Below are 13994 nucleotides of genomic sequence, written 5' to 3'. Positions count from 1 at the left end.
CATGCCAAACCAACCTTATTTCATTCTTCAACATAGTGACTAAATTAGTAGACCAGCGAAATACTGGACATTCCGTACTTTTTGGACTATAAGACGCACTACCCCCCCCCCCAAAAAAGAGAGTGGAAATGTTGGTACGTCTTACACAGCGAATACAGTCATCATTTTCTGGATTGCTTCCACAGCTAAAGGATGAAGAAAGAAAGAAAAGAAAAAAGAAAAGAAAAGATGGAAGGAAGGAAGGAAGGAAGGAAGGAAGGTAGATTGATTGATTGTTGGTCCTGTGTCAGATAGACTATACTTGTTCATGGAGGCTCTATCAAAGATTGTCAAATGTTACTTTCTCCTCCCCTTCTCCCCTTTCACCCTGATTTGATGCCATGTTAAGGGGGGGAAATGTAACTCAAGAAACGTGACGCATTTCAGGATTTGAAGAAATAAAGCACAGGGGGTCACTGACCAGCAGTGAGCCATGCCTGGACTGCCAGTCGACTCAGGCAGATGACGTATAAGTCACTCTTGGGGGCAGCCTAGCAAGAAAGCTGGAGGAGAGCCGTGGAGGGAAAAGACGGCCTCCCCCTTTCCCCATACAAAACTGTTGCCTTGTAGGGGCCTAGAACAGCCTTCAAAGCAGAGAACAGGAGGAAAAATTGCCATGACGTTTTCCTGAAATAAATTAAATGTGGGGCTTCTCCCCTGTTGTAACCTATGCTACGGAAGGCATGTTGCAAGCAACTGCCTAGGTGGGGCCAACGGCTTTTTCTCTGGCAACAGATACAGACAGGGTTTCCCAATGCCTCCCTCCTAGGGTTGAGGGGGAAAATAACTAGCCTAAAATCACTCAGCCGGCCCTCATGCCCAAAGCAGGATCTGAAGTCACAATTCGCCAGCTTTGCAGCCTGTGGCCATAAACACGAGACCGAATTGGTTCCCTGTAGAGGGTTCCCCCCCCCCCTTGACTCCAAGGAAAAGGAAAACAAATTGAGTGTCCAGCAGTTCATCATCTCTTGGCAGCAGCCAGGAGTTCCAAAAACACATTTCATAGGATTGATCCTTTGACAAGGACGCCCTCCAACGCGTTAATTAGGATAAACCCAAAGTAAAAGGCAAAGGCAAATCACTGGAAAGTTTACACACTCGCACACGAGGATGCCAAGAACAGAATCTCGGAGTGGGACCTTAAAGGTCTTTTGGGCCAATCCCCTTCTGGGGAAAAACAAATGTTGTTCAATTTCCTCTTAGAAACCTCCAGTAATGAAGAAGCACCCACAGCTCCTGGAGACTAATTAATCCCATTGATTAATCAGTCTCCCCATCGGGAGATCTTCCTTAGTTCTAGATTGATTAGTTTCTGGCTATTGCTCATTGCTCTGCCTTGTAAAGTGTGTGTATGAGAGAGAGAGAGATTGGATGAGAGAGAGAGAGAGAGAGTGAGTGTGTGTGTGTGTGTGAGAGAGAGATTGGATGAGAGAGACAGAGTGTATGTGTGTGTGTGTGAGTGATTGTATGTGAGAGAGAGTGTGTGTGTGTGTGTGTGTGTGTGTGAGATTGGATGAGAGGCAGAGAGTGAATGTGTGTGTGTGTGTCTGTGTGAGAGTATGTGTGAGAGAGAGAGAGAGATTGGATGAGAGAGACAGAGTGTATGTGTGTGTGTGTGAGTGATTGTATGTGAGAGAGTGTGTGTGTAAGAGACAGAGATTGGATGAGAGAGACACAGAGAGTGTGTGTATGTGAGATTGGATGAGAGACAGAGTGTGTGTGTGTGTGTCTGTGAGAGTGTGTGTGTGAGAGTATATGTGTGAGAGAGATTGGAGGAGAGACAGAGAGTGTGTGTATGTGAGTGAGTGTATGTGAGAGAGTGTGTGTATGTGAGATTGGATGAGAGACAGAGTGTGTGTGTGTGTGTGTCTGTGAGTGTGTGTGTGAGAGTATATGTGTGAGAGAGATTGGATGAGAGTGTGTGTGTAAGAGACAGAGATTGGAGGAGAGACAGAGAGTGTGTGTATGTGAGATTGGATGAGAGACAGAGTGTGTGTGTGTGTGTGTGAGTGATTGTATGAGAGAGTGTGTGTGTAAGAGACAGAGATTGGATGAGACACAGAGAGTGTGTGTATGTGAGATTGGATGAGAGACAGAGTGTGTGTGTGTGTGTGTCTGTGAGTGTGTGTGTGAGAGTATATGTGTGAGAGAGATTGGATGAGAGAGAGTGTGTGTGTAAGAGACAGAGATTGGAGGAGAGACAGAGAGTGTGTGTATGTGAGTGAGTGTATGTGAGAGAGTGTGTGTGTGTGAGAGTGTGCGATAGATTGGAGGAGAGACAGAGAGGGTGGGGAGAGGGAGAGATGGGATGCCACTGTGCCCCTTTCTTCTCAGGCAGAAGGGATAAGCAGGGGGGGGGAAAAAGGTTCAACAGAAAAGGGGAAAAAACATACCCCCCCCTTTCCTACACAGATACAATTTCAAAGGCGAGATTTCTTTACCTTGAGTATGTTATACAGCTGTTAGTATTAACTACGCCCCCTGGGTTTTCTGTCTCAGGCCTCCCTCTCTTCCTTTCCAAAAAGAGCTGAGGAGTGGCCCCAGGAGGGAAGGTCTGCTTCCAGGGTTTGGTTGGGCCTTTCAGCCAGATAGAATTGGGGCTTTCAAGCATCACCGGGGGGGGGGGGGTTCCTACCTGTCAATCATTTGCATCCCCACCCCCAGTCCTCAAGGAGAACATATTTTTTTTCATGGCTTCCTTGACCTCCTTCTCTGCAGGGCTGTGTCCCCCCCTTCCCTTTGGGGGGCTCCGTCTCTGGGAAGGAAACTGAGATAAGGAGGAGCTGGAGGGATTTCAGACCCACTGCAGATGTTCTTGGGAGCCCCCACCCCACAAAGGGGAAGGCTGAGAAGAAACACCTGGAGTGGAGCTGAGGGACACTAAAGAGATGGGAAGGACCCAGCAGGAGCCTGATTTCCACCCAGAAGGACCCAAAGTGAAGAGTTTTCGGGGAGACCCTGCATTCCGACTCAGCCCTCGAGTATATTCTCCTCATTCCATGTCCCCCTCCTCCAGGAAGTCAGGACAGTCTCCCCCTTCTCTTCTGCCTGGTGAGGGCATCATTGTGTGGAATCAATTATGCTGAGTGGATCAAGCTTGCCGGTCTCCCTGGTGCCCCCCAAAAGACACAGACTCTTTTCTAAGAATGGAGATTTAACTAGAAGTTCTTTGGTTGAAAGAGAAATGTTCTCTCTAATGAGTCCACGTTGGCCAACGGAAGGTGGTGTAGAGCAGTACAGAAACAGCCTTGCGGATAATATGTGGCAGCTGTTAAGGAAACACGAATTCACCCCAGGGAAACAGTTAAGGGTGAGAAAGAACTTCAGGGTTGTCCTGCCTTGATGCTCTTTGGTGTCAGAAGGAGCGAAGGGAGATGCTTTCAAGATTTCTGCTAGTATAACTTATACCCATAAAGTTAGGGTTAGGGTTAGGGTTAGGGTAAAGTTGAACTCTAATATTTCTGGGGTTGGTGGCTTCCCAGCCTGATGTACCTCAAAGGATTGACAGATGGGGAAGCCCCATAGAGTCTGTGCTTCTGAAGGGACGGGGTCCCGGATGGGAGAGGATGAGGCTATGGGGCCAGTTGATACTGGGGTGGGGGTGGGGGTGAGGGGAATGGATTTTCTCATGCGCTTGAAGTCTCCTCATCTGAGGGGAGAAACCAGGTTCTCTAAGAGGAGGAACTGGCTCAGGGAGACTAGGCCATGAATCTCTGACGGGGTTCTTCAGAGGTCACATGGTGGGGGCTGGATTAGAACACAGAACAGAAGGGTTCAATGTTACGACTGACGAACCCAACCAAAGCAAACACGGTCGAGACGATCCAATCTCTTCATGCAAAACTTTATCAAGTACATTGTATCGCAACAGCAAAAACTTGACAGGGGCCTTGGGCAGAGATGCCACCTTGGGAGCAGATGACCAGGCAGAGGGACTTCCTGGTCTCTGATGCAAAAGGAAACAATCAGAAGTTGTGTCTTTTGTTGACGTTCATCATGTCTTCTCTGTAGCAAGGAGCATATTTGTTCATTTCCACCAGATCATCAATCATGGCCATCAGTTCGGCCACCTGAGCCTCTCGTTCTTCCCCTTCGGCTTTGTTGTTGAAAGCCAACTTCCGGTTCCCACATTCAGCAATATATTTTTCCCCTTGGACAGATATAAAACTTCCTAGAGATTCACTTTCCAGGTCATCTTTGCGGGTGAACAAGAGGATCATGTAATCCTTGGCTTTCAGGCCAAAAACCTCTTTGATCTGCTGGGCCACACCCGTCTCCCACTGGAAGGAATGGGAAGGATGGATCACGTGCAGAATGACGTGGGGACCCGGGGAGCAAAACTTCATGCACTTTCTCACTTCTTCAGCAATAGCCTTGTCTGGCCGATGGGAAGAGGAAAAGCCAGGCGTATCAACAACCACAACCTTCCTGCCCTTCAGCTGCGCCTCCTCCTTTTGGCATGCTTCTGTTACTGACTGAAATGACCACTCAGACTGCAAGACTTTCCTTCCCAGGATTGTGTTTCCCGTGGCACTTATCCCACTTCCGCTTCTGCCCACCAGAACGATCCTCCGTTCAGGCCCTGCAACCCAAAGGGGAGAGGAGAGAAAAAGGGGATTGGTCAGTAGTGTAAAGCCTGTCCCTCCACCCAGGACAGTTGCTCCCACCCCCTCCACCCCCCCACCCCCCAGGGACCAAGACTTTACCTGGGATGCTTCCAGCCGTTTCCAGACCAGTCGCACAGCACAAAAGCCGGGATTTCTGGGTGAAAAGAGAAACAGAGTCAGCCAAAGGAGAGGCTGCCTTGCGGGGCGGTTGCCAGGATCTCTCCTACTGCAGAAGACACAGGGAGGATTGGAGGCGGGGAGGGGGGTAAAAATGAGCCACCCCCTCCTCACAGCCCTTGATGCAGACCCATCTGATCCTTCCCCCCATGCCACCCCCCTTTTTATGCAGCCCTTCCATTCTTGGGACTCTGCACTTTGGGGGTTTCAGGAACGGGGGGCGGGAGGCGGGGGTTGATGTCCGAAGTGGCTGTCAGCTCCCCACAGCTGACTCCGTGCTCAAAGATACCTGTTCTCTGGGGCTTCAGCTGCTCCTGCCGCACCTCCACATTGTCTCCAAGGGTCCCCCCAGATCATCTTCCCCCAAGTTCCCTCCTGGCCACCCCAGCCTCCTCCTTGGCCTCCCACCTGCTCCTCCAAGGTGGTCTGAATTGAATCCTTTCTGGGGGGTGGGAGGCTCCTTCAGTGAGGGCTCTTTCCTACATCCTCTCTAATCTGGGCAAGAAGCCTCTGCTGAGAATGCTGGTTTGCACCTGTGCCCTCCCCCACCATCACTCAATTCTGCCCCTTGGGAACTTCCTCTGCCCCATGGCTCTCCTTCCTGAGTGGAAGGTGGAGGACTTTGGGGTCTTCTCAGCCAACCCTACTCAAGCAGGAGGCCCTATATCATTTCAGACAAGTGGCTGCCCAGTCCTTTCTTAAAAATCTCCAGAGATGAAGCACCCACAACTAATATCAGGCTATTCTAATTCTCTTCCTCTTCCTCCTCCCCCTCCCCCTCCTCCTCCCTCTCCCCCTCCTCCTCCCCCCCTCAAGTTACCTCAGCAGGCCTCCCCGTAGGACAGATGCAAGTGATCGCCTCACTCCATTGACTGAGCCCTCCCGGAGTCACAGCTGCACATCGGAATTGGTACTGAAGGTTTAGGTGGACATCTTCCAGGGTGAATTGATCCTTTGGGCCTTCAGTATTGAGACTTTTCCAATTGTCTCCTGCAATCCGATATTCCACCTGGTACCTGGAGACCGAAGCCTTCCCGATGGCTACCGGATCAATACTGATCTGGAAACTATTTGGGTGCACTTGCTCAACCTTAGGAGGGGGAGGACTTCTAAGAGCAGCTTCCAGCTCCTGACATTCCTTGAGGACCTCCATGGTCAAGGTTAAACTTTTGGTTTCCATCATCTTTAATGAGTCAAAGAAATCCTTCATGTTCTCGATGCTCATTTTCCATAACATTTCAGCAGCAGCATTAGGGCTTCCTCCATATTTTCGGGGAGCAAAGAGGGCTGAATTGTTAAATCTGAAGTGCAGAGGGATTCCCGACTCGTCCTGAGCACAAGGCAGGTCAGTCTCCTTGAGGGCCTCCAGGACAGGTGGGGTTCCCCAATCTGCAAAGGTGATCAGAAGTTGGACGTTTTCCTTCAGGTCTTTTCCCAACACGGAGAGCATGGAATCAAAGATGCATTTCTGGGTGTGAGTTGAATGGGCAAGGAAGGCCTGGGCCACCAAGCAGATGGCATCCACGTGGTCAGTGCCCCCTGGGGTGGAGAAAAACTCCAGGAGCTGCTTCTCCACCAGTTTGTCTTGCTCTGCACCACTTGTGCCTCCAAATACTGGAGTGTCAATGATTGTGAGAGAATAGGGAATTTGGAAACCCTTCTGATGGTTCACCACGTAGGCTGTAACTTCAGATGTCCTCCTTCCAGCTTCTCTCCTCTGAGTGGTTTCATGAATGAGTTTGAATCTGAAATTATCTTCCCACTGGACACCCAGGATGTAATTCATCATCCCATTGATCAGAGTAGTTTTCCCACACCCTGTTTCTCCCATCACCAGGATGACTTTGTTGGGCACTTCCAGGTTCTCCTTTCCAAAATGGTACATCAGAGAGAAGGTGGAGGCATCTGAGGGGACTTCCTCCAGAGGAAGGGCGAAAACTAGTGGCTGTGTGTCCTCCACCAGGGAGCTTTTCTGAAGGAACTGGGTGGCTACATTGTCTGCACTTTCTCCCTCCAGTGATGTGGAGACCTCCAACTCCTCACTGGGGACACCCAGAACTCCATTATCACACATGGCTGACACCCGTATTCTATACGCCGTCTGGGGCTTCAGACCTTCAATGGAATAAACCTCTGTTTTACTCCCAGTCCTTTTTTCAGTCCACTGGACACTCCCAATTCCAGCCTTCACCATTCTGTACTCCACCTTGTACTCCTTGACCACAACTCCTGAGGCAATGATGCTGGGACTTATCCAGGCCACAGAGATGACAGAAGATGCCGCAGTGACCATTCTTAATTCCTTAGGAGGGCTGATGGGAAGGGTCTTTATGGATGGGCTCAGGTCACTGGTTCTACCATGGCCTACCTTGCAACAAGCAGCATACTGGAACTGGTACTCTGTGTTTGGAGGTAGATCTTTCAGCAGGAATATCTCCCCAGCATCCTCTGTCCTCACGGTCTTCCAGGTTTCTTCTCCTGCAACCTTGTACTCTACCAGATAACTGGAGATTGTAGCCCTCCCATATTCAGCTGGCTGAAACTTCAGTTGAATGCTGTCATGTCTTAGTTCACTGATCAGGAAAGGGAGAGGTTTTGAGGGCAACTCAAAATTCTTGCTGACCAGCTCGCCCTCTTCATAAAGATACATGGTAGGCCCTGGTGTGTCCAGATCTGGGAGAGAGGCCACGACAAAGTGGACTTCCTCATTGGATTGATTGATACTGAAAAAGTCTTTGATGGATTTGGCAGCTTGGCGAGCACTGCGAGTCCACTCCTTGTCCTCAAACCAGGCCGTGTCTTCCTCCTGCGGGAGAAAAAACGTTGTCAAGTTACCTAATTCTTTCAAGAATTGCTCCTGAAGCCAATCCTGTAATCTCAAGAGAAATTGTTCCTCTTTATGTAAAGAAGTGAATGTAAAGGAGACCACATATACATTCTGGAGGTCAAGAACTATTTCTTCCAGATTGTTCTGAGATGAGATAACTTCTATATTATTGAGAATAGTCAGATAAGATTTGATAAAGTTAATTTCTCTTTCCTTGGTGTCCAGAAATTCAAAGAGTTTTTGGCTGTTGAAGGGCGACTGATTGACAGATGTCAAGATGTCTAGCAGGGTCCCTTCCTCCTGCCCTCCTCCCCGGATGGAAGGCAACTCTCTGGCCAGCTTTTTCTGGAAAGTCTGCCTGTGTTGCTTGCACAGATCCTTGAACAGTTGGATCTTCCTCTGGATCTCAGGGAAGGTCTCAGCAATGGGATTCTTGGCTAGATCGTTGATTTGCATCTCAATTTCGTTGAGTTCCTCCAAGATCTTTTCAGCATCAAAGATCAATGCTAGGCTGATCTCACGGACCAGTTTAGCTGCTCTGGGGTCCAGCTTGCTCAGTGGGTAGAGCCAGACCTGCACAGGCACAATCTTCTGCCCACGTTCTCTTAATATTTTTGGTAGAGATTCATAAACTTTCATGGCATCTTGGAAAGTGACTGGATTTCTCTCCAAAGAAAAGTCTCCATGGAATTTGCACCTGAACTTCAGAGCATTCTCTTTCTCCTCCTCAGTCAGTTGGTCCTCTGCTTCTCCTCCAATAGATATTTCCTTCGTGAGTGTAGCCTGGAGGTTTCCCTCTATATTTTTTACCATCTCCTTTGAAGAAACTTCTCGGTCAAAGACAAAGAAGGCCTGGGCTCCATAGAGGATGGCGGTGACCACATGGGTGGCTGTGCCATGCTCAAAGACAGCTGGGTAAGAGACATTCTGCCTTCCTAGGTAGTTCATTGTCAGCTGTTCATACCTGGTGGTGGTTTTGTACTGAACGGTGACTCTGGCCTGTTTCTTGGACTTCTTTTTGTCATGAAGATACTCTGCTGACCCTCCCACTTTAATCAGCCCCGCAATGAAACTGGCCTTGAGGGAAGCTGAGATGTCCAGGGCAAAGGCCTTGTCATCAATGCTGTCCGAAGAAATGATTTCTGATTTTGTCTTGGGCTGAAGGTTTATGTTCAGGTCCTTCTGAAGATAGCTGTAATCCCAAAGGGTGAACCCTGCATAGAACAGGAGACGACATGAAGATAAATGTGAAACCTGACTTCCAAAAGACTTGCAGCTGGATAGAGAAGCCCCAGAGAACTCAGACAAGGGGTCTTCATTTCTCCCAGAGGAGAACCTCATCTATCCAGCAAACACTTCAGGAACCTCTTGCCTGTTTTGCAAAATACTGAAAAACCCCCAAAGGCTTTTGACTAAGTAGAGGTTTTGTCAATTTCCACAGCATTTCAGTGAGTTAGCTTTGGAACAACCCCCCCCCCCCGCCATGTTTGGTACACAGGGACAGCCCTGCTGCGTGGTAGGCCAAGGGCTGGATGCACATTCCCAGGCAGAAGACCCTACTCAGCTAGCTATCAGGGTTCCAACCAACCTACCCATCACAAACAAACCTCTGAGGCAGGTAGATCCCTCAAAGAATAAGTTTATTGGATATGTCATACTGGCACAGGTGGTGAAAACCCCTTATAAACTTTAAAAGTAGAAGTTTTGTCACTTTCCCAAAACAATCAGTCACATGGTCCAATCAGGACACATTCTAGTTGCTAAGTGATCTCAGTCCCCTCCTTCTGAACACCGGCAGGAATGTCCTTGGTTCCCAAAAGAAAGTATTTTGTTTTGAATACACTTACCCCAAGATCTTTATTCCCCTCTCCCTATTCCTTAGCTCCAGTGTGTCAGCACCGAAGTCTCAAAATGGCCTCTGTCAAGTCAGCTTCAGGGTTGACACTAACTGGTACTAGCAGGCCGCGTGTTTAGGATGCCAGCTCTCAAGTGTTCCTGGGCTAAGCTTGTGCATTGATGGCTAAGCCCGTCTCCCTCCCTCCCAGGTTTCCTGCCACCCCTCAGCCTCTCCTCCGGCTCTTACCTGGGATGAGGGCATCCTTGCGGCAGTCGTAAAGCATCCCCAGCTGGAAGGGACGGCCCAGGGCTGGAATCTCGATGGCGTCCTCTGCCAGGGCCATGCTTGGTTCTTGTGGGTTGTTGACACTTCTGGTGCCCTGCAAGAGAGAGGAACCATCTGGGGGACGCCGAGACTGACCGATGACTCTCCTAGGGGATGCAGGATGTGGGCACATGCCACATTCTACCAACTGATGTTGGTCCGATTTCTGGGGTGGCTAAGGAAGGGTCTCTGCCCAGAGCAGTGGGGCAGGAGCAGCAGTCTCAGGGCACGGCTGGTGGCAGTGCTGAAGCCTCCTGGAGGCCAACATTGGCAACTTCTCCATCAAAGGTGGGATCCCTCTGGACAGGCATTTTTGTGTCACTGAAGAATCTCCCTAGACTTATTGGGGAGCTTTGAGGTCCACAATCCCAAAGCAGACAGGGCCCCTTTTCCCTTTAGATCACGGGTGGCAAAGTCACGGGGTGCTTAGATCTGGCCCACAGGGCCACCCTGGAAACAGTAAAGGACCAGCCCACGGTGCCTCTGCCAGCAAAAACAGAGCTTGGGGCCCCACACGGCCCTCCAAGGCTTCATTTTCAGCTGCAATGGCCTCCTGCAGCCCTCTGACAGCGAAAATGGAGCTCCATGTTTGCTGGAGAGGTTTGCAAGAGACCACCACGGCCAAAAATGGAGCCTCGATGAGTGACGTTGAGCTGGCCACGCCCCCTGGCCACATCCTTGAAGACATTTCGATTCTGATCAAGCAGCTTCTTTAGTTCCGAACTGGATGAGAGGCGAAACACATTAGGACTGCCATCCTGCCACACCAGATATCCTTGACAGATGAGATGCCACTCTGCCATACACAATACACAATAGGGTGAGGGAGCTGCAGGGAGATAAAGGGAGGGCTTTACAAGAAGGGAAATCGAAACTATTTTGGAAAAAGTGCAAAGAAGAGCAACTAAGACGATTGAAGGGCTGGAGACGAAAACTTATGAAGAATGGTTGCAGGAATTGGCTTTGGCCAGTCTGGAGAAAAGAAGGACTGGGGGTGACATGACAGCAGCATTTCAGTATTTGAGGGGCTGCCCCAAAGAAGGGGGGGGTTTCCACCTATTTTCCAAAAGCAGAAGAAGGCAGGACAAGAAACAAGGGATGGAAACTCATCAAGAGAAGCAGCCTGGAATGAAGGGGAAACTTCCTAACAGGGAGGACAGTGGAACAGGCGGCCACTGGAAGTTGTGGGGGCTCCAACACTGGAGGCTTTTGAAGAAGAGGTTGGAGAGGCAGTTGTTGGAAATGGACGAGCAGGAGATTGGAATAGAAGACCAAGCCTGATCCCCACCCGCACCCCGGGAGAGCCAGAATTTGGCACCTCCATGGAAAAGCTCCCGGGAGGGGAGAGAGCTGCCATTGAGGGGGAGGGGGACGAAGGGGACCCTCCCTGCCACCCTCAATTGCGGCTCTTTCTTTCTCTGGCTGCCCGGAGAGAACTCAGCAGCCTTCAGAAAAGGAGCAATCCCCCCTCCCCAAATTACCTGGAATCCCCCCCCCCAACAACACAGGTGCTGCTTCTGTGCCAGACTTGTGGCTCCGTTGCCTGCTTTCCCCTCCCTCCTCCGGCTGCCTTGCCTAAGAAGGAAGAGGGGACCCCGAGTGTCTCCGCTGCTCCCCGGATCCCCCTCTGAGGATCGCCTTTCCCGAGATGGGTCTCCGCCGTCCCCCCCCCCACCCATCAGCCTCTGCCCGAGACCAGGACTCGCTTCTTCTTGACTTGCCCTCCACCGATGCCCAGGAGGAGCCCTGCGCTCGCCCCGCTCCCCTCCCATGCCCCACCCAATGCCAGTTGGGGAGGGGGTCTCACCTGGTTGGAGGGAATCGGGAATCCCCACCGGCAGGAGGATCTGCTTCTCTGCTGGATCTCTTCCAAGGGAAGTCTTCTGCTTCGTCTTCAGGGCGCTCAGGAAACGAAAGTGGATGGAGCAGGGAAAAAACAAACAAACGGGAAAATGTGTTTGAGAAATGAGTTCCACAACCGTCCAGCAGAGGGCAGCAAAGACCTCTCTTGGTCCTTCACTCCTCTGTGCAGATGACTAGACAACTTTTAAGATTTCTGGACTTCAACTCCCAGCAGTCCAGAGCCTGCTATGCTATTTGAAGAATTCTGGGAGTTGAAGTCCACAAGTCTTAAAGTGGCCAAGTTTGGGGACCCCCTGCTCTGTAGAGCTGCTTCTACTCACAAGGAATTTGGCTGATTTCCCTCCAGAATGTGTGTTCCTGAAATTTGCACCCCCTTTCCAAGAGGGAGAAGAGTTGGGGTCTTCTGGAAGGAGGCAGTTCTTCCTCCCACTGCATCCCCTATCTTCTCTTGTTAAGGTTAGAGACCCTCCCCACTCCCCACCCCATGGTTAGGGTTAGGGTTGGCCTAAGAGGAGGGATCCAGAGGTGGACCTCGGACTCTCCAGGATTTGCAGACTTCGATGATGCTGTCAGAAATCAGGAGTGTCTCTCCTATATCCTAACACCGAATATTATGGTATATGGAACAGATTCTCTCAATGGGTGGAAGCACGAGGGTGGAGTTGGAACACGAAAAAATTAGGCTAGGCAGACCTGGAACGAGATCCTATATATGTATCATCTTATTAGGATGAAGATGATGGTCAAAAGCATTTGTACAATACTAGCAATGTTCAAGTAGTATATACGTTACCTGTTTTCACTTTGGTCTTTATGGCGGATGAAATGCCAGGTCGATCACACTGTATTTGATATAGTTATAGGTAAATAATAAAAATGTAATGAAAAGAAAAAAAGAAATTGCACCGAGTTTCAGGAGTGTCTGCAGGATTTCATCAAAAGTTGAGGTGGTGCCACCGGGGAGCCCTTGAAGCTGTGTCCATCTTGTAGGCATCTCCAGTCGACTTTCTCATGTTCGGTCCAGCCTTGGCTTCCAGCCTTTTCCAGCCGAAAGGGTCACTGGAGTCCGGGTTGCCCTGGCCCTCTTTTCCACCCATCCAGGAGCCTTCTCCTGCCACAGTCCATTGTTATGGCTGCCCGTCCACCCTGGTCCCTCGCTCAGGCAGCTCCAGTTGCTTCAGCCAGCTGGACTCTGCTGTCTTGTCCTTCCAGCCGGTCCCTTATGAAGTCTCCTCCCAGCAGGCAGGTCATGAGGTGGGATGGTGGTCAGATGGCTGGTCGGCTCTTCCTTCCTCTCCCTCAGTGTTTTCTTCTGCTGCTTGCAGGTCTCTCCTTCCATTGCTTCTCTCCTTTGTTAATTCCCCTGCCTCCCTCCCTTTCTCTCGATCTCTCTCTTTTTCCTTCCTCCTCCTTTCCCTATCTTTCCCTTCAGGCTAATTTCTCTATTTTTCCCTCAGGCTAATTTCTCTATTTTTCCCTCAGTCTAATTTATCTATTTTTTTCTCAGGCTAATATCTCTATTTTTCCCTCAGTCTAATTTATCTATTTTTCCCTCAGACTAATTTCTCTATTTTTCCTTCAGTCTAATTTATCTATTTTTTTTTTCAGGCTAATTTATCTATTTTTCCCTCAGGCTAATTTATCTATTTTTCCCTCAGTCTAATTTATCTATTTTTTTCTCAGTCTAATTTATCTATTTTTCCCTCGGGCTAATTTATCTATTTTTTTCTCAGGCTAATTTCTCTATTTTTTCCTCAGTCTAATTTTCCAGGGTGGATAAAAATCGATGATTTTTTTAAAAAAATTGATTTTTAAAAAAATTAAATCAGATTTTTTAAAATTTAAATCAGATTTTTTATTTCTATCGTATTTATTTTAACAAAATGCTTTTGGGGTAAAAAAAATCTATTTAAAATAGTTTTCTATTTAAGATACATGAATAATTTAGTTTATTCAGCATGAAATGGAGCTTAATTATGCAGCAGGAGGCTGTATATTCCGAAATATCTGCATTTTTCCTTAAACTCATTCAAGGAATCCAAGCTCTGCAAGATAAATAGGGAACCTTCATTTCCCCATGTTTGCAAATAATAATATTGTGATAAACAGCTCCCATTCGCATATGGAACTACCCGAGACAATAACTTGAAAGTAGCAAAGAATGTTATTAACGTATTTGCAATGAGGTGAGCAAGCAGAGTGGACGTGCCTCAAGGCACATGTCAGCCTTTTTGTCCCCCTCCACAGACCCATCTCCTCCCCCTCCACTTTTCCTGTTTAAAGCTTCACCGTTTTAACCAACTTTTACTTAGCATCAACT

The 13994-nt window shown here is 49.0% G+C and overlaps 1 protein-coding gene across 1 annotated transcript; it reads right to left on the bottom strand.

Annotated features, from left to right (window-relative positions):
• Positions 1 to 3867: 3867 nt before the first annotated feature.
• LOC117660117 (uncharacterized) lies at positions 3868 to 13535 on the bottom strand. Its single transcript, XM_060683238.2, has 5 exons — positions 11619 to 13535; positions 9734 to 9866; positions 5644 to 8864; positions 4746 to 4800; positions 3868 to 4621 (listed from the first exon to the last, which is right to left on the bottom strand). The coding sequence occupies exons 2-5, from the start codon at positions 9828 to 9830 to the stop codon at positions 4005 to 4007; spliced, it is 3990 nt and encodes a 1329-aa protein (XP_060539221.2). The 5' UTR covers positions 9831 to 9866; positions 11619 to 13535; the 3' UTR covers positions 3868 to 4004.
• Positions 13536 to 13994: the final 459 nt, after the last annotated feature.

Source organism: Pantherophis guttatus, chromosome 4, assembly GCF_059756535.1.
Source record: "Pantherophis guttatus breed Tessera chromosome 4, ASM5975653v1, whole genome shotgun sequence".
Classification (NCBI taxonomy): Eukaryota; Metazoa; Chordata; class Lepidosauria; order Squamata; family Colubridae; genus Pantherophis; species Pantherophis guttatus.
The sequence above is the reverse complement of the archived record's forward strand: the minus strand, read 5'-3'. Positions and strand labels throughout refer to the sequence as shown.

Excerpts from the sequence above, each read along its gene's own strand:
- LOC117660117 (XM_060683238.2), bottom strand. The coding sequence starts at position 9,830 with ATGGCCCTGGCAGAGGACGCCATCGAGATTCCAGCCCTGGGCCGTCCC. Across the intron at positions 8,865-9,733 it reads CAAGGATGCCCTCATCCCAG|GGTTCACCCTTTGGGATTAC; the intron begins GTAAGAGCCGGA and ends TGTTCTATGCAG. Across the intron at positions 4,801-5,643 it reads CTACGGGGAGGCCTGCTGAG|AAATCCCGGCTTTTGTGCTG; the intron begins GTAACTTGAGGG and ends CTTTTCACCCAG.